General features: G+C 36.8%; 1 protein-coding gene across 1 annotated transcript in view; it reads left to right on the top strand.

Moving 5' to 3' along the window:
* Window positions 1–8199: 8199 nt before the first annotated feature.
* The window catches only part of ece2a (endothelin converting enzyme 2a), a 97563-nt gene continuing 84183 nt past the window's right edge, over window positions 8200–21579 (top strand). Inside the window, exons 1-2 of the mRNA XM_030160929.1 lie at window positions 8200–8244; window positions 12808–12970. Of these exons, the coding sequence (XP_030016789.1) occupies window positions 12811–12970 (160 nt within the window). The 5' untranslated portion in view covers window positions 8200–8244; window positions 12808–12810. The remainder of the gene's footprint in view (window positions 8245–12807; window positions 12971–21579) is intronic.

Raw genomic sequence — 21579 nt, 5'->3', positions numbered from 1 at the left:
ATTGACTAAATAGGCTACATGTGATGATTGACATTACATTTTAAAGGTGTTTAATTGGCGCGGCAGTAAATATTATCTTACCGTAAAAAAGAATATTCAGTTAAAATGTGTGGGCTAAATACATGACATGAGAGGTGACATTAGGCAAATGCTGGAATTTGACAAAAAACATCACGGTACATTATGTGGACTGGTCTGTAGCCTAAAAATGAAGAAGAAAATAAAACATTTTCTTGTGAAATAACGTTTTATTCTCTTCAAAACAAGAACAATAAATGTGGGTAAACTTACGGAAAGACTGCACAAAGCACAGCAGTGATAAATCACTGCAGTTACTTAAATACCTGAACTATAGTGCAATTCTCAGAACAAGAACAGTATGTTGGTAAACATATAGAAAAAATTGCACAAAACACAACAGTGATTAATCACTGTTATTAATTAAAAAAAACATAAAAATGAACGGCTCTTTACAAGGACTTGGTTCCCATCGTTCATTTCAATGAGCCGTTCAAAAGATTCGATTTGTTCGTGAATGTCACATCACTAATTTCTATGCGGAATTTGTTCTGATGTGCAGTAATAAGTTAGGCCAACTCAAAAAATTAAAGGAACACTTATATGGACATTTATGAGTCGAATAAAAGTAAAACAATAAGTCAGTATAACTAAATGAAGTAGTTTTTACACAATTAAAATTAAGTTGGTTCAACTTAATTAAGCTTGTAGAGTAAAAGGCAAATCATGTTGTTTGTACTAAAGTAATAGAGTTTACCTAACTAGAGAAGTCTTGTGGCATTTAAGCAATTTGCCAAGTTGAAATAACTTACAAAGATTAATGGGAATTGTTCCCTCAATTTTTTATGTTGAGCCAAGTTATAATTTTTTAGAGTGTGGGTTATATCTGATTACAGTGAAAAGCTGAGAAACTGCAATTTATCTGAATTGTTTTTGTTATTATACACATATTATCCATGTATTGATACTATTAGTGATTCAAAAGTTATTAAACATTTAAAGTCAGTAGATGCTGATGGTTGCTTTTGATTGTTTAGGTCTCTGAGGGTTAATATGTTGTGTACAGACTTCATGCCTGCTCTGAGTCTGAGTTCAGTCTGCACCGTTAACAAAATTAAACACTGTCTTATTCATATCCAGTTCCTCTTTGCATTAATTAGTCCGTTTAATGTACTTGTATTTGCTGTTTGGTCTGCAGGCTGCTTTCTTGTGCCAACTGCAGGCAGTTATCTACAAAACCAGCTGCTGTTCACATCCACGCAGAATGGCTTCATTAGAATCAGTACTGAGTCCTGCTCCTTGTTTGGACTGGCTGGGTATTATATAACCTAACATCAGGTGGAAACTGGTCCTGAGTGCAACTGACTGCCCTAAATTCTAATTAGTTAACCTTACTTTTAAAAATGATCGAAATCTATTTCTTTAACAAACTAAGTTAAATAGCAATTGTGCACTGTAATGATGCTTTAGTGCAGTTATAGGCCTACTTTAACATGTAAAAATGTGTAGACTACTAAGAATTAGTACTGTAAATGATATTTTTGTCATTTACTGCAACTGTGAATATCTTAGTTATGTAAACCTTTTAAAAGAATTTATGGTGTACTCTTTGTTTGAATGATAACCCATAAATGTTGTAGTCTGACAAATATTGTTGCAATGGTTACAGTTGTTGCACTTATGGGAGCCTATCACTCTGGATCCAAGCCATGTCCTTTTGGAAACAGGGGGTTGGTAGCTGTGGACCAGTTTATCCTGGAGGGTAGAGTATCTTTTGACGCTAACAAGAGGTGGCTCTGGAAAATGTATTTTAGAGTATCATCACTTCCAACTTCCAAATTTCATTGACCATGATTGTGGATTTCATTGTAATAAATAGTATATTTTTTTCAAATTGTATTCTATTATTTTTGTGTCCATTATGTTAATAAAGTAAGACAAAGTGTAAAAGAGTGATCAGATCATATAGATGAAATAGTGCTGAAAAAATATGGAAATACTGTAATGGTAAACATTTTTTCATGTGTTATATAAAGGCAAATCAGAAGTATTCAAAGAGCCAAAACAGGCTCAGACCCTTAACACTATCTTTCATTACGAACCACTAGATAAGTGAGGTACAATCCACTCTTGAAATGGCATGTTCTATTTATAAATAAATAAATAAATAAATAAGTGTACATATACAAAAACAGTAACAAATGATGAAGTGCATGTAGTTTATTGCAGTTAGTTACAGGTTTCAGATGGGTCATTCTGGCTTTTTGTGGGATGGTCTGGTCTGGGGTCTGGTCCTTATCTCGTCCTGGGGTCTCCTTTGATGTCGTCTACACCCACATCTAGAAACATTAAGACAGAATCATGTGTAGATGTAGAAGAGTGATTTCACTATGTGTTTTTGTAAATGTGGGTCCTGAGGAGACAGGAAGTGGATTTGTACTGACCTCTGGATTTACTGGTTCTGAAGGAAAATGACCACCGATGGATGTACGACTCCATCAGACAGGTGTCCTCCTTCACAGTGGATCTGCAACACTGTTGTCCTTCCTGAAACAGTCAAAATAAGACCAAGACAAATGTATATCTGCGGTGGACATTATCACAGAAGCAGAAACATGCATCTTGAGATCAACACATTGACTTACATTTAGAGATGATGTCTTTCTGCTATTGCTGATCCAAAGTCCATTTTGTCTCCTCACTTGACTCAACATTTCGTCGTCCTGCTGCTGAAAAGAAAAGGAACAAGAAAGTTGTAGATTAAATCCCTTTGCCCTTGGGCTGTGACAATATTAAAAAATATTAAAACCAATTGAATACATGACCTGGACCTGTTGTGGGTCCCGAGCCCTACTGCCATGTCCTGACTAGACATGACACCTGGGACCGGTCTCCATCTCTGGACTGGTCCTTCTCTGCTGGTCTCTCTCTCCTGGTCTGCAACAAAAATTATGAACAAAATAAACAAATGACCCAAAAATGAAGAAAATTATCAACAAAAATACACAGTGATGAGCAAGATACTCAATAAAATGAACCACAATTTCCAAATGAACCAATTAAATGTGTCTCCTGACTGTTGGTGTTGCAAAGCATTTACCTGGTCTGTCCTGGGTCATCTCATGTTCTGTCCTGGGTCATGTGATGGTCTGTCCTGGGAAAACATACTGGAACACAACAGATCTCAACAAAATATTAGGGTTAAAATGATTGTCTATAAAATGAACAAATGAACAATGAACAGATGAACAATGAACAGAAATAAGAAAAAAATGAGGAAACACGACTCAGGGGTCCATGTCTCCATGATGGTGAGGCCGAGGGAAACAAACCATCACCACCCCAACAAACCGTAGAGCACAGAACGAAATCTGTGCCAGCATCTCTCCCTCCTGGTGGGCATGGAGCTGCCACTCTGCTCCTTACTGTTAGGGGGCACCTCGGGGCTGGAGGTGGAGGGCAGGGGAAAGTCGCTCCTCTCCTGCTTGTCAGGGTGCAGCTGGGGGCCGGAGGTGGAGGACATGCGTCCGCGCCTGTGTTTCTGTCTCCTGGAGAGCAGGAGTCTGCCACTTGTCTCCTGTCCATCAAGGGGCACCTGGGGGCTGGAGGTGGAGGGCAGGGGACTGTCACTCCTCTTCTGATTGTCAAGGGGCACCTGGGTGTCGAGGGTGGAGGGCAAAGGACTGTCGCCCCACTCCACGCCCCACTCCTGGGGCGGTACCCAGGTGCCGAAGGTGGAGGACAGTGGGCTGTCGCCCCACTCCTGACTGACAGTTGTCATCTGGGGGCCAGAGGTGGAGGGCAAGGGACTGTTATCTCATAAAAACAGAGCGGATTTTATATTTTTTCATAAAGCCATTTCTCCTAATTATGAGATAATTATCTCATTAATTCAGCAGCAAAATAATCCATGGCCTCTTCCAAAAATGAGTAGTGTTGTTGACAGTAAATGTAGGAAATTCCATGTTCATATTAAAAAGTGTTACACCTCACAGAACAAACACAATGTGATCATACAGACTATGAAAATATAAAAATCAGCTCTGTTTTTCTGAATTGACGAGAGATTTATCTCACAATTACTAGATTTTTTACAAGATAATTATCTCATTAATTCAGAAAAACAGAGCTGATTTTTATTTTTCCATGTGAATGGAATACGCTTCCTTATGTGTGTGGTAAGTTGATAGGATCAATATTTTGGGAGATATTCTTCAGAAACGTGTGTAAGTATAAAAATAAAGAAAATGTCATGTGACTTTTGGCTGAAAGTCACATGATGAGCAAAAGTGATAAAACTGTCTTCAAGCTCTTAATGTGTATGAAGGACATATATGTTAACTTCCTGTTAGATCTCATTTCCTGATGTTTATTTCACCGTTATTAACGTAGTCAGAAGCAAATGAACAAAAAATGCGAAGCAAGATATACCTATGGAGTGGGGATGGGTATACATGTGTTGTATTTCTTCCCACTGCTTTTTGAGCTAATATATGTAGAGTAGTGTATGTTATGTGTGCACATGTGTAGATGTATATATGTATATGTATCTACTCTCATTTGTAAATATTATACATAACAGAAATGATGCTCAGTGATGGCACACAAATGTCTACACATGGACATGAGAAGAGCCTTATCAGAATGTAGATAATCCAAGACTAGTGAGGAACCAAGATAATACTGAACATAGCCATGAAGTAGGAAACACACCGCAGTCCTCTGGAATGTGACTGTTGACCAGACCGAGCTCCCATGCCCTCTTTATGATGGGGAAAGGATACTGTAGAGACATTTGAAGATTACACAGGCAGATTCTTCAAAATGTGTATAACCCAACAATGAAAAAAACAAAAAAAAAACAAACCCAACAACAACAGTGAGATAAAGTAGCTACCATTCATTGCAGTTTAAATACGCCTGCTATCCTTCACAACCAAATAGTTCTATCTTGTCACTCATACAATCATTAAATCAGTAAAGATGAGAAGGGAACATCAATATTTTTTGGTACATTCTCAGGACACTGTAGTAGCTGTGACCCAATCTTTGGCCTTTACTCACTTCACCAGTTTTGTCATATTCAGCTACAGCCGGAACAATCTCTTAAATTTCCAACACACCTGATGGTCGTCATCAGGCTTCTGCAGAACTTGATGATAGGATTATTATTTGAATCAGGTGTGTTGGAAGAGGGATACATCTAAAGCATGCAGGATAGTAGCTCTCGAGGGCCAGGATTGGACACCCCTGACATAACTTAATTAATGAAAATATTTACATTCAGTAACCACATTTACAAAATAAGTCATAGTTTTAATAAAGTAGTATCATATTTTTTTAAAAACACATTATTAAGCCCTGCTTCACACAGCCATTTAAAAGAGTAGAGAAAGTATCATCTACATGCAGTTTCTGGTGAAGCAGAAGTGTCACTCAACACCTATTTATTTTAAACCACAGTGGATCTGCAGCAGCACATGTTGTCTCATAGTCACTTCTGGATGGACACTAGATATTTACATCCACTGGATGGGCTTACATAAGACAATGTGGGATGGTGACTTTTCTCTGTTTAGAAAGTTATTATTTTTGAAACCTGTGCTTCATAACAGAACTGAAAACACATCCTCCCAAGCTTTTGAGCAGGCACCATATATTTATTTATTTATTAGGGACAGTGCACATTCATGAGCATCTGTATTGAACAACATCAGATGGAAATATGTCGTATTATAGGAAAAATACTAAGTTGCATCCGTCGTCCCAAGGCAGGAAACAAAAAATATCACAATTAAAACATACAAATAGAACAATAAAAGTACAACACAAGGTATTTTTACACTTGGATAACCTTTTACATTCTGCTTCACAGGCTGATCATGGGTTTTCCTAGACTAGAGGAATGGGATTCATGGACCAGGATGGTGGTTCGCAGCAGTTTATGGTCTGTCTATGGAGGTAGGCATTTGGAGCAGCAGAATCCTGCTTGATCTGTTCAGTGATTGAGCTTAAGCCCCAGGCTGCAATTTTGAATAAGAGTCACTGTATTCTTCAGCCGAACAGTAGAATTGATATAAAAAGCCAAATGGCTATAAGTTCATATTCCTGATGTTTCTATGGCTGTTTTGTCATGTCGGCTGCAGTAATGAATTTTAAACTTGTTAATTTTTGAGAGGTCACATCACCTCACTGTGATATTCTCAATTTTTACTCTTTCTCTTTGTTGTATGTACAGTAAACAACAGAGGTGGCAAAAGTACATGCATGGTTTACTCAAACAGAAATACAAACACCTACCTAAAGAAAGACTGAGCAGAATCAGAAGAACTGATTCATTTCTTTCCTCAAGTAAAAGTGAAGAAGGAGGCTCTCTAGTATACTGAAAGTATAAAAGTAGAAAGAGGACCTTATTGTTAAACCATACTTACATTAACCCATAAAGACCAAGTGTGACTTTTGTGGCAGTTCCCAAATAATTTTTTCTCTCTATTTAACCTTTCCTAAGTGATTTATCACCATTTATTATAATATTGTCCTCTGAATTTTGCATTTTTTCCAGTGAAAATTATCTATTTCCTATATTTAATTGACTGATCATGAGGATGTTCATAAAAGCTCAGAGTAAAGTCAAAGGTTATTGTATCAAAACAGAAAAAACTAAAGAAAATGTGACTTTTTCAGTAAAATATAGCATTAACTGGACATAAACCAAGTGTCTCCATCCACTGTCATTAATCCAACTTCAGGGGTTTTAACTGGTGAATCAATGTTGTAGAAGATGACAGTGTTTTAATGTTCACTACGGAGCCTCTGAACATCCAAATGGGTCATAACTGATGACCATGAAAAGATGACAAACTGCATTTTTACACCAATTATTTACATGTATTGATAGGATTAGTGGATCAACAGTTTAGATCAGTAGATGCTTTTGGTCAACGATGGATGTTTGGGTTTTTATGGGTTAAAATAAAACACGATAAATTTTCTTTGTGGTCTTGTCTCCTGTTTTTGTCTCTTTTGTCTTGTTACATGTTCCATGCTGTTTTCATCTTGTTCTGTTTATCATACATGATATACACTAATGCAAACACCAAAGGAAAGTCCTTTGATGTGTTATCATCCAATACATAAAAAAATCAGTGTTGATATTCGGAAGCTGGACAATGATGCAAAATTAAAGAAAAAATTTAATTCCCTTCACATCCATAGTATTGTGATGTGACCTGACCATACTGTTCACAGTTCAAGTTGTTCTAGCTGCTGGGATATTCGCCTGTGAACTGCTCATCAAATTGACCAACTTTATGCTTATAATTGATGGATGTGATTTGGATAATAGAAATGTCTTTAATTTTCTTTTACATTTAGAAGATTCACATTTTGCTTCTTTAGGTATATTATTGAAGTATTTCATTTCTACAGATCTCTTACTCTTTTGTTTGGTTTCACTTGTATCTTTTTAAGCAAAAAGAAGAGCTGATTTGTTTAGGTATTAAATGTTAATCAGCTTTTCAACAGCTCTTATGGTAATAACAGTTTCTTGTACAAATCCATTGATCATTGTTGAACTTAATTTTCATTGCTTCAGTTTACGAGGATACAGGGTTATAAGTTATACCTTGATCAAAAGAACTTGATATGAAAGCTTCTAGTTTGTTTTGGCTGTTAAATTAAATGATGGAAGTAGCTTACATTACATTTATTTTTATTTAAATCATCTTGTGATTCATCAAGACATCAAGAGTCAATCACAGTGAATTGTGAAACATTAATCAAAACTCTTCAAAATCAATCAGCATCTTTTTAAATAGAAGATATAATTGACTATGATTTAATCAAATTAAAAACAAACAAACAAACAAACAAAACAGTCTCTATCAATTTATTCGTTTTAAAGTTGAATTCACGGATGTTCCTGAAAGCACCAACACGTGCTGCGTTCAAAAACCAGTAAAGCCAGTAGGTAAGCACATGTTCTAATTCTGCAGTGAACATATTTCTTCATACAAATTCTGTTTTAGGGACCATGGACTTTAAATATTGAATAAATTACATTCTCATTCAAGTAAATTTTGATTTAATTCAATCCATGTATGTTTATTAACAATTATCGGGTCACTGTAGCTTTAATTCTGTAAAACTACAACACGTGGATTTATTCACGTTTACAACCGGGCTGACAGAGTTGGCGTTAACGAGCAGACCATTAAGTAGCAAAGGGTGAGTAATTAAGAGAAATGAACAGAGAATATTATATAAGATATGATTGGCTACATAAAACTATATTTATTGAGTGAAACGGCTGAAATTTGGGCTTCACATCACCCCCACAGTCCTCCATACGATGTATCAGACCCGGGTATGAGCTTTTGACACAGATACACGAGTCAGAAACCAAACATTATGATTAAATACTACGTCTTGATGTTCTGTTGATGTTTTGGTTTTTAGCTACATGGCTAATTAGCATATGCTCTGGTCAGCAGTCCGTTCCAGGCGTTTGGCTTTCTGTTTAAGGGGTCGTGTGTAAGAATGGGAACGCGTCTCAGGAGAGGAAGAACACGTCCATGTCATGTCAATTTCAGACTAAAAACAAACCAACCTATGTGTGGTATTTGTGAGGTAGCTAACAAAATGCACCCTTTCCCATAAGAGTATGCTAAATGCTAGCTTCAACGGCAACCAAATATAACAGACAACTTCCGGCCACCGTCAAAAATAGTCAAACTTTAACCGTTTACTTAAATAACTGCATAAAATAGAGAATTAAACACTGAATAAAGAAGTATTCAGATCATGTTGTCATATACTAGCCCAGGGGTGTCAAACTCATTTTAGTTCAGGGGCCACATTCAGCCCAATTTGATCTCAAGTGGGCCGAACCAGTAAAATAACAACAGTGAAAAAAGTAAAATTATGTTATAATCAGGTTTACATCTGCAGAGTTTCCTTAAAAATCTGAATAACATGAACATTTGAATTGTCTTAAGAATAACAAGTGCAATTTTAACAATATTCTGCCTCGGTTTATCAGTTTATCATTTACACATGTGCATTACAATCGCACAAAACATTTAGTAACAGGCAGAATATTGGTAAAATTGCATTTACTTTTCTTAACACATTTCCTTTTGTTCATTTTTTTTTTTTTTTTTTTTTTTTTTTTTTTAAGTATAGTTTTTTTTTTTTTAAGTATAGTTTGGTAATGTAAACATTTTCATGTCATTTTACTTTTTTTACATCACAAAAACAAAGAGAGAATTTGGGGTTGTCATTATTTATATGTTATTATGATAATATTTTACTGGTCTGACCCACTTGAAATCTAATTGGACTGTGTCTGTATGTGGAGGAACCTGAATTAAAATGATTTTGACACCACTGATTGTTAATATCTTCAGTGTAATTTTTGCATTTCACAAATTCATCCTAGAGCCTTTGGCAGGCTGGATTTGGCCCCCGGGCCACATGTCTGACACCTGTGTACTAGCTAATACTAGTCATACACAGTTAACATAGTTCACAGGAAGTGAACTTTATTCATTTTATCAGGAAAATGGTCCTAAAATACGAATGGATAATGTACATGGGCTGTAAAATGACCCCTATCCTGCTGTGCTATTGAATGAAATTTTAGGATTGATGTTATAAGGCTAGATGTTTTCCTGAGTATACTGTATTTTATTTTTCTTTGTATATTCTTTTTTTTTTCTTTTTATTGTATTGAGCTGATTAAAAAAAATGAATTGCCCCTGAAGATCAATAAAATTGATCTGTATTTTAGTTTCAGTTATGTTTCAGGATGTTAATATAGCTACACTGATCACCCATGATATTATGACCACTGATAGGAAAGTGGTAATAATGTTGATCATCTCATTACAGTGATACTGATCTAAATCCAGTAGAGGCAGTCATTGATTTTCATTTAAGTATTAAAACAGTCTTCACATTTATAATGATCTTAGTTTGGCTAATTGGAGGGGTCATCTTTAAAATGGTTGTAATTTATAAATAGTTAATACAATATGACTAAAATTTACTTAGGAGGTCAAATGAGTGGCCATTTTTGTCAAAAAAAAAAAAAAAAGTTGTAAGAAATGCATAGAACTGTGTTGAAATAATGCTAATACATGTGTGCACAGACTACTGATATTATTTGACAGTGGAAGCTATATTTTCAGAAATATTGAATTTTGAAAAGCACGTGTATGTGAAAACTTTTGCTGGTGGACGGACGTGACATTACCCATTATGATCTGGTCAGTACCAGTACTTTATTAGTAATAAACTTATATACTTACTATTACTAATTATCCTCTCATTCATCAATGTTAGTATTGTGGATCTAAAACAATAACAGTTTAACAAAAACACAAAATGTGGCAGTGGACGGATGTGACATGGTTGTTACGGATCCCATCATACTGATGCTCGGCAGCAATGTCACCGTTTCCAGAAATGATCCTGTGCAAAAACTAGTATCATAATTATTTATTGTATAGTTTATCATCATACTAAAGAGTAAATAACAATATAGAATTGTTATTTCTTTATAAAAATGCTTATTAATAGAAAACTGTTGATTTAAAAAGTGACGTGTGACATTCTTAATGTATGTATTCACGTAACATAAGCAGGATGGATCAGCACCATACTCCATATTGCAACCTGTAAAAATAAAACGTGATATGTAGTATATAATCTTGTAAGAAAAATTGGGGAATCCAAAAGAATAGAATATTTGTTTTTCAGGTAAATTCAGTGAAAATATAACTTGGCCATTTGTGACATGAAAATATAGCATTAATTGTGGTGAAACTGGACATTTTTGACCTGAAAACATAGTTCATATGACTATCAACATGTTGCAACAGAACTGAAATCCTGTAAATTTGCATAACTTGCATTTACCAACACAAAGTTCCTTTGGGGATTCACTTATATTGATTTCTTATGCACATAGCCATAAATAAGACCTCTAAGCAAATTTTAGCCAATATGTTGGAAGCACCAAATTGTGCAGTACAAGGCTCTGAGTGACATTGATAAGGACCAAACTGCCAAATGAGCAGGTCAGAGCTTCTTTAAAATTACAGGTATTGTTGGGTGATCCCAGTCTAAAAAGCGGTCCGAGGAAGGACAGCCAGACCTCAACCTAATCAAGCATCTGAGGGAATATAACAGTATTATCACCCACATAATATTGTCTAGGTACGCCTTCTTTTTCATCAAAACAGAAATCCTGTGGTGAGTACATTGGGTTTGTTTGTCCTCCATATCCCACAGACCCTTTACTGGACTGAGACCAGGGTAGTCCTCCCTTAAACCACTTTTGGAACTGTCCTAACCATCTGCATGTTTGGGGTTGCTCTGAGTTGGCCAGTTGTCTAGCCATCAAAAATTGGACCTTGTGAGAAATGCATAGATCCAACCCATGAACCTCAAGGACTAAGCATGCACTTGCTGTTTAATATATCTCACACACTGACAGGCCCCTTTGCTACAAAATATTCAACATTACTACCAGTTCACCAGTTAGTTGTCATAATATCATGGCTGATTGGTGTATACTCTGGGATACATTAATCTGCAGTAGTGTATCATGTCCTATAAGATCATCAAATGTGTTAAGTCAGTATGTCTTGAGCTCAGAACATCAGCCCTGTTTTCAGCTTTGTGACAATAAATTTCTAGCTAAGGCTATTAAGGGCTTGATTTAGTTAAAGGAAACTTCTCTTAAACTGTAAAGAAACACTTGACTTAAAACAGACATTAAAAATCAATATATTTAAGGATGTTTGGATTCCATTGGACAGAAGAAATGTATAATCTATCATGTAACTAAAACTGTCGGCCAAATATTATCACTTAAAAAATGGACGAGTATTAATTGCATAAAATGGAAATACCCAAGCAACAATAAGTCATTGATGCTTGAATAAATGTATTAGAGTATTTATGTCATTGGAATTAAATTTCAGGTGGATTAAGAACAGAAGATGTAATTCTACCCTGTGTAAAAATAAGTGAAGGCAGTCTGCTCATAAAATCCTGACAACTGTATGTGGTATGCATACAGCATATACAACATTTTTTTAAAAATTGCAATTCATTCTGGATGCACAGAAAGCAGAAATAACACAATAGCAAATTTCTCAGAAGGAAACATAAGCATGCTGATGAGACGAAAAGATTTTTGAGCTAACAACAGTAGTGATTGTAGTGTTTCATACCTTTATGGGTTAGTTTTTAATAATGAAATTATCAGTTTACGTCTGTAAAAACAGGAAAAAAGAAATGATGAATGGACACGTCAGACCCTTGTTTTGCTCTGGTTTGATGAATCACCATAAATCCCTGTTAATGTAGTGTAGCTCAGTAAATTTTAATCTTTCAAGGCATCCCATAGTTAGACTGTGTTTAATGTCATAACACTATGAATTGTGGGTAAATCCTTCAGCTAAAGTCACCACAGGGTGTCGACTTGAGGAAAGCGGCCATAAAACGCCCAAAATGTCTGCAACTGCACCCTTGTTAACTTCATGATTTGACAGTGGGACAGCCTCAAGGTCTCAGTGAGTTCCCACAACATGCTTCAAAGTCTGTTAGGGTGGGCACTGGGGCTGGGCTTAAATGTTCTAATAATTTTTGAAGAGTCAGTGAAACAGAATTTGTACAATGACAGTTCTTAATTATCATTTGTAAAACCTGTAATGAAATATTTTTTTTATTCTTTTTTCTTATAAACCATGTTTTGTTTCATGCTTACATGTGACACAGAATATGGCCCACCTACCAGATGACAACTCCAGGTACAAAGATGTCGACTACTGGGATGAAAGATACAAGACGGAGCAGTGCTATGACTGGCTGGGCAACTTCTCCAAATTTGAGCATCTTTTGGGAGACCACGTAAAAAAAGAAGACACAATTCTGATACTTGGTTCGTAGTTTTTTGTTATTCTGAATTTACCTATCGGCTAAAATTTGCTTAGAGGTCTTATTTATGTCTTTGTGCATAAGAAATCAATATAAGTGAATCCCCAAAGGAACTTTGTGTTGGTAAATGCAAGTTATGCAAATTTACAGGATTGAGAGGATAATTAGTAATAGTAAGTATATAAGTTTATTACTAATAAAGTACTGGTACTGACCAGATCATAATGGGTAATGTCAAGTCCGTCCTCCAGCAAAAGTTTTCACATACACGTGCTATTCAAAATCCAATATTTCTGAAAATATAGCTTCCACTGTCAAATAATATCAGTAGTCTGTGTGCAAATGTATTAGCATTATTTCAACACAGTTCTATGCATTTCTTACAACTTTTTTTTTGACAAAAATGGCCACTCATTTGACCCCCTAAGTAAATTTTAGCCGCTATATTTTGTTTATCCAACTTTTTTTAACTTCTATTCACAATGTAACCTTTGAAAAATTTCAGGAACATTATTATCGTAGCAACTGAGTAAATAGTTTTAGGATATTGAGTGCCAGGCGGTCAGTTAATCTGTCCCTTGTTAACAAGATTTAGATGATGTTAAACTACTCTTTGTAATGAAGGTTTGTGTTTATTTGTGATGGGTGAACTGGAGACTTTGACTACATAAATACATTTTGTCACATACAAAGCCTCCTGCATCTGCTCCATCACTTGTTATCTCTGGTATCTGCTGTCAAATAAATGCGGAAATGCTTGTCACCATTTGTCACTGTGACTGTCAAATGCCGTCATCACGGTTGTCAGCTCTGTCATTATCATCACTAATCCTGTTGTTTAATCCTTCACGACGTTGGTGTGGAATGATCCTTGGGGTCAATGTGACAGAAAGGCCTTAATAATAAGCTTAATTCATGCGGCGCTTTTCTTAACACAGTTACAGAGTGGTTCAAAGTAAAAGAAAAGAGCAGGGGGCAAAATAAAGTTTAAAATGTGTAATGGCAAGAGTAGAATGATACAGTCACATAATGTATTTAAGAATTTATCCTAAAAAGAAGGTGTGTGTATATAAAGAGCTCCGGGTTGGATGCATAGAAAGAAACTAACCATTTGAGAAGAATTCAAATTGATTCCTGTTGCATTTCTGTAGTTGTATATTTGCAACTGTCCACAAGATGTCAGTGTTTCCTTGAGAATAGTCTTTCTCGTACTCAGCATTACCTGCAGTACCTGATTTTAATGGTCCTGCAGCTCCTGAAATATGCTACTAAAGCACTTGACCTCTGGTAGAAAAAAATACATGGAAAAGTGAACTGTACTTTGATGAGGGTAATGACTTTGGGAAGCATCCTTGCTGTCAAAATAAATTAATAACTTCTGGCAAGATTGATTGGGGTTATGAAAAGGTTGTAAAGAAATGACATTAATAACAGTTGCTTTTTTTTTTTAATATTAGTGGTATATATAGAAGCTAGTGTTTAGAAACAGCAACTGTAAAGTCTTTTATTATTCGACTGTTATACCTCTACAGAGGCATAGAGGGCTATGGTGGTGCATATTCTCTGGTGCCTGCATCGTGGCATTCACGTGTGCACGTATGTGTGTGTCAGGGGGTTTGTTAAATTTGTGTCAGGGGGTGACAGGCTTTCTGCTGCGAGTGTGTCTGTGGGTGAAGGGGAGGGGAAGTGGAAAGCTTGTCAGAAGTTGGATTTTCATTGCTCAACAAAAAACTTGTGTATTGTTCCTGTGAGACCAAGTGAGTTCTACTATGTAGACAACTTTATTATAATTTTTTTTTAATTTATTTTTTTTATGGTGATGTATTGTGTGCATTTGGATAGAAAAGTGTATTTGAATCACATCTGCATCTGAAATGCATGACTGACAGCTCTAAACAGATACATACTATGCAGCTTTAGTTTTTCAATGTGCGTCATAGCACACCTACAGCAGAGGCGTCAGTGGGCTCTGGAGTCTGATATATAAAATATCTTCTCTTTCCTCTCTCCTGCATAACGCTGCAGCAGACATCACCAGTGCAGACCCCTTTCTGCACACTGATTCAGACCCAAAGGAGACCCATTATGCCGCTTCAGAGCTCTCATCTCACAGAGCATCTCAGTCTACTTGTTAAATCATGAAAATACACGTTTCTGTCAGTAGCACGTGTTGTGGTCTCCCTTAACAACACGCATGCACACATAGGAGCTATATAGGGAAGCCTACCGTAAAGATGCAGGACCCCTCACGTGTTATATAGACATGAAGAGCTCTTCAAAGCACTTAAATATTGTCACGCTTGGACAAATGCCTGCCACGGTTGCATACATTTCCTCGGCTAACTTCACTTGTCAAGTCTGTAAATCCAGGGAGACTATTGGCTCGTATAATATGACACAGTAAATTACCGTCACTATAGGGGGATCGGGGCATAACTTGGCAGAGAGAGGAGAGCGGGGAAGACGTGGGAGATTTTGTAAGGAAAGAGCTGAGGTGCCACACTGCTCTGTGTGTGTGTGTGTGAGATGAAGGGATAAAGGAAAGAGAGATGGAAGGAAGGTAAATAACTAATCAGGTTTGGGCCACTCCACTGTCTCAGATAGAGGTCATTTCCATTAAGATAATCTGTACGGCACAGAGAGAAGATGGGAGGGAGGGAGGGAAGCGTTGCTGCATACTGATGACAGTTTTACTTTGTGTCTTCTCCTTTCAATGTTTTCACGTGCATCATGCTTTGTTTTTTTGGTCTCTATACTATGTATCTGTACAGTTCCACATGTGCAACTCACTCTCACTATCTCATCAGTGTCCTTATGTTCATTCAACCTGTCTCTTTTTACACAATATCTGGGGAGACTGGTCTTCCCGTCAATATTTTTTACTTCACACCTTCTCTCTAACCTACTTCTACCTTTTGGCATTATTCTGTCATCTAAAATAGAGCTCCTCAGTGTCATTGTTTGACAGTGGATTTGCAGTAATGTGAACCTCCATGATTGTCACTGTGATCCCCGGAATAATAGGATGTAGTACACAGGGATAACATTACCATGGACTTTATTTTAGATCAGCTGAAAACTGCATTAAAGCTGGGAACTGGGAGAAAAAGAAAATACATATCCTCTTCTTGCAACTCTGTCCTCCCTGTATAGACATAAAAATAAAAATGATCTTTCATGCTGCCACATTCTTTCTGTGTTTAGCCACAGAGTCTGCACAGTAGATATGTGTCTGGTTTAGTCTGAACAGTTATTGTTCATGACAGCTGTCAATCATCCCATCAAGTCCCCCTGATATGTGATTGCAGGGTTTTTCCAGCCTCAAAATGAGGCAAAATGAGATATTCTGATCATATGTAGCATGCCTTCAACTGACTCAACAGTTGTACTAACTAGATATTGTAGGAGTTCTAATTGTATAAGCAAAGAAAATGGCACGATAAGTGGTTTTACTTTTCCAATAAATACTTCTTCAAGTGAGCAAAGTCAGTGAATACATGTCAGTTACAGTGATTATAGATTTACTTATTAGCTTGTTTTATTTATGTCTACACTTTTGGTAGATGACATTTCTATTTCAAAGCCTCCTTTCTACGCCACAAATAACATTCCATAACCACCCCAGAGTAATGATGGACCTGAATGTACAAATCCTGCAACACTTGTTAGAAAATAAAGCTTTCCATGAAAATCGCCCTATCGGGGTTTTGTTAAGAGCTGGAGCTGGCTTAAGAGTTGATGAAAGTGGCAACCTCTGTAATCTCTATGCAGTCAAACCTTGGATTGGTGAAAATCTTCTTTGAAGGGCTAGATTTTCTATCAGTTAATTAATTAAATTTTATTTATATAGTGCCAAATCTTAACAAAGTTATCTCATGACACTTTACATATAGAGCTGGTCAAAACCAGACTATCAAGCCAATTTACGGAACCCAACAGAATCCTCCGGGAGCAGACACTTGTGACTGGTGACAGTGGTGAGGAAAAACTTCCTTTTAACAGGCAGAAACCTCGAACAGACCCAGACTCCTGGAGGATGGCCGTCTGCCTTGACCAGATGGGGTTAAAGCGAGAGGGTAAAGGGAGAGAAAATGAAAGAGAGAGAGAAAGCTCAAAACGGTTCAGAAGTCTTATTTCCCATCAGACCACCTGAATTCTAATCTGCATTAATCGGCGTTAACTGTCAAATACCAATCTAAAATGTTCTCCACCAAATCACATCAATCCTGTACTTCAGTCAGACGCCCTGTTTTGCAATGTTACAAAAGACATGAAACAACTTTTCCACAATCTGCCGCCTCTGCTGCTTGAAAATATTGGGTTCATCCTTGGTCCATGCCCTACCATTCCACTCAACTTCAAAAATCAATGCACTAGCTTATGCATAATCCTGGTGATAGACGAACAGTAACAAACACATAAACCTCCTTGGTGGGAAGAGCAGTTTTGTGAAGATTTATTCCCTACACTGTTGATCCAGCAGCCTGTAGTTATAAATAAGGTAGCAGAATATTCCATAGCATTATATGCTGTATAGACGTTGCACTACTCAGACATCCACTACAAATACGATGACAATATGTCAGTGTGTACCTTAAAATGAGGTAGAATGTTGCCCAGGTACAGACAAGGAGCTGTTACATTTCTTGGAAGACTAGCAATAAGAATAGTGAGAAGTAAATATGAACTTGGAGATAAATATAGAGGTCCGATGACTTATTAATTTATATTTTCTAAACTGTTGCTTTACTTTTGTCGCTATTAACTCTAAAATATCAGTTACATAACAGGATGTGAGGAACAAAAATACCATGGGCACTCATTTCACTTCTCAAAGGGAACATAAACTGCAGCCTCGACCATGATGGTATATTATTTTTCACAGCCTCATTATGTGACATAACTATGCTCATTACTGAGTGGGCTGGTTGCATGGTAAGTTGGAGGCCTGGGGTGGTCTGTGTCACAGCATTGCGTCAAGCAGTCCCTAACCCTCCATCTGACCTGTATATGTGTTAGCAACATTATCGCGTATTAGCACTGATCAGCTCTCACACGGTCCAATTCCCTCCTGCCACACAGCCGCGGCTCCTTCTTTTATGGCCTCCTTCGGGCGGCTGCCAATGATGTAATGACCCCACGTCTCCCAGTGGTCAGCGCTCAAGCCTCGATCCCCAAGGCGCTGGGAGATGATGTAATGGATTTGTTCCCCTGCAGTGTGTGGGGTTTTGATGTGTGAGGTGTCCTGGGAGTATCTTATCAGCCTACTGTGTTCTCTCCTTGTTGGCAACCAGGCTTTAAGGGCACAATATAATATCACTACAGTCAGACCAAGAATGAATAACTTTCAAGAGTACACAGGAGGAGTAGAGGTGAAATTATCATGAAGTTATTTTTTGTGTCCATTTTGGCTGATTTTGAGTCACAAGTTTTGCATTGTTCACTGAAAAAATTCGAAATTGATAATTAGGGTGATGTTTTTCTTATCTGCACTAATTGGAATATGAGGTAATCTCTGTAGCATTATAGTGTTTTTCAATTTATGATATATTGCAACACATATTATACTTTATTTAAAAAATTGGAGCTTTTACATTTCATGCGGTTTACAATATTTAACTTAATTTAGCTCTAATATACAGCATACCCCTGTATTCCATGTAGTGCATTAGCGCTAAAACTATAAACAGGAAAGTAAACTGCAGCTATTTTTTCTTTAAACTTCAAAGACCTGAACAGCCACTGGCAACCAAAAGCATCTACTGATTTAAAATATTTAATAAGTTTTTAACTAGCCTACTATTTCTGTCATTACGTTAAAATATTCAGGTAAAATGCAGTTTCTTAGTGTTTCACCAAATATGACCTATTTGGACGTACAGAAGCTTTGCTGTGGCGACACCATCACATTCTACAACATTTATTCACCAGTAAAAACTTCTATACACTTGTTTTTATTAACATCCACTTATATTCATTCATTCAGTTTGGAAAAAAAAAAAAAAGCTTCAGTTTTCTGTGTTATGAATGAACTCTAAGCTTTTATAAACCTCAACATGGTTAGTAAATCAAACAAAAGAAAATACCTGAATTTCACAGAAAAAGCAAAGGAACCCAGGAGAGGTTAGATTTAAAAAAAAAAAAAAAAAAAACTTAATTTGGAAATCCACCAAAATAGTTCTAAGTCTTTAAAGGTTTATAAGTTTACAATCAAAAGTGCTATAAATATTGTATTTCCTGCTTCTCAACTGAGACATAACTGTTCTTATTCTTCTGATTTTGATGAGTCTGTACATTGTTTCGTGTTAACTGACCTCAGAAATTGCAATTTTACATAACAATTCAGGTCCCGTGGGTAGCCTGGAGGCTCTTTCTAATGAAGACACTGAGATGACATTTACAACGCTGGAAATAGCTAGGAAGTGGACATTGAGACAAGACTGTTTTGTCAACAAACAGTGGGATCCTGGATATCATCCAAAACTAACATTTTGAGGATGCTGATGAGGGTGAAATTTGCATCTTCCACTTTGTGTGACATTTCAGACCATACTGTGCAATGTAATAGATGAGTAGTTTATATTTTGCCTCCCCTAAATAGCCTACAATGCCCACTTTTTTTAGTAAATGACTGCACCAGCCTGTCACTTCTGGGCTGCTGAGGATGATGTAAGTCGTGTTTATTGGCAGGAGAATAGTGAAGGATGTGTGGGTCAAGGCCCAGTGTGGCTGTTGGTCAGCTGTTGTATAGCTATGTATGGTCCAGCGTCTTGACAACAATTACATTATGAGTTTTATGAAGCACATTACGACATTGTAACCTTGCAACAGTGTAACCTCTTATAACCATCGCCTTTCTGCCTCCTGCACGCTCCATCTTTCTCATTCATCCTTCTCACCCACCTTTCTTCTATCACCTCCTCATGTTCTCTCCCTTCCTTCATTGTTGCCTCCTCTTGATTCACCTCCTTTTTCCCACATCGACCATTGCCTTTCTTCTCCTGCCCTCGCCTTTGCTTTCTTGTCAGTATTTGGTATCAAAGACGTCCACCTTTGTGCACACAGCCAGTCCTGCTATATATAGCGTTAGCAGAGGTGTTTACAACAGAACTGAGAACTGTGGGAGCTGCACTTTTCATTGGAAAATTCAACTAACTCCTGGTGGTCTATTATGTTGAGCACGTCTCATTCAAAAACTGGCATCCCAAGGGAGACATACGTGTTTCTAGGTTAGCTCATAGACGCTGTTGTGGTTTTAGCTTTCTTAGAACTCACTTATAATGTATGGAATTATTTTCACGGATTTAGACAGTTTTTTTGCATGCAGGAAGGATCTCTAGGCTTGACTTTTTTTTATGCAGGTCCTAGTCTGAATTTTAGGGCTTGTGTATTTTAAATATGATATGATTGTGATGTTAAATTTACTTTTATTTAGCTAAAGTCAACCATCAGAGCTACTGTGTTGCAATTTTTTTAAAATTTTTTTTAAATGAATTAATTCACACCAAGGTTATCGTTATCAAAAAGTAATGAAATTACGAAAACTAGAATTGTAAAAACATTTTCCTTAACTGAAATAAATAAAAACTATAATTAAAAGCAAAAAACAATAACTAACTGAAACTGTATTGTGTGCTTACAAAACTAACTAAAACTTATAAAAATTATGGATAAAATTCCTTTTGTTTTCGTCTTTGTCAATGTTGGATTGATAGGAAATTGATTTATTTCCCTCGAGCAATTTTAGCTGCCGGCACCATATGATATTTAACAGTCTGTCACTTCTCGTCACTTGTCGTTTACAGTCATCTTCTCATTCCCACTCTACCTGGAAACAAGGAGACTAAAGTTGGGAGAAAGCAGCAGAGTCCTGTATGGGATTTATTTGAATACGACAGCGAAGAGGATAAAAGATATAAAAAAACTAAAACTATGCATTTTAGAAAATAACGGAAACTAATAAAAACTAGCAAACCTGCTCTAAAAACTAATTAAAACTAGCTGAATTAGAGAAAAAAAAGTCAAAACTAAATAAAACTAAACTATAATGAAAAATCAAAAACTATTATAACCTTGATTCACACATTTAGTCATAATTTGCATTTAAAATGAATTTAACTAAAGCCCTGGGACAGATGCAGCGTTTTGTCCTGATTACTCCGTGCACTGGAAAGAATTTACACTACATAAGTAAGGTCAAATAAGTGTGTAGTGTTTGGGTGTATGCCTGTGTTGTCTAGGGAAACATAGGCCCTAGCAGGAGGATTTCATTTCACTGTTAACAGGGAGATCTGAGGTGGCAAACCTCTCACATCCTTTTTTTCTGCAATGTTACACACGCAAAGGCCTAAAATGCTGATGGGATGGAAAGTCACTGGCAGGAGTTATGTCTCAGCAGCTGTCAGAACATCCAGCTGATATCAGATCTAGTGTTGCTCATGAGACGTTCAAAGCTCACCCAGTCCTCATTTCTACATTTTTCTGTATAACCTTTCTGCCTCCTCCTGCTTGGCTTGTCTCTGCACTTACTACCTCTTTGTCTTTCCTGTCCCACACTCTGTCTTACACTTGAAAGTCCAATTTTCAGACCGGCAAGACAGGAACACGCTTGTA

The sequence above is a fragment of the Sphaeramia orbicularis genome, chromosome 17 (assembly GCF_902148855.1).
Source record: "Sphaeramia orbicularis chromosome 17, fSphaOr1.1, whole genome shotgun sequence".
NCBI lineage: Eukaryota > Metazoa > Chordata > Actinopteri > Kurtiformes > Apogonidae > Sphaeramia > Sphaeramia orbicularis.
This window is presented reverse-complemented; position numbering and strand designations above follow the sequence as displayed.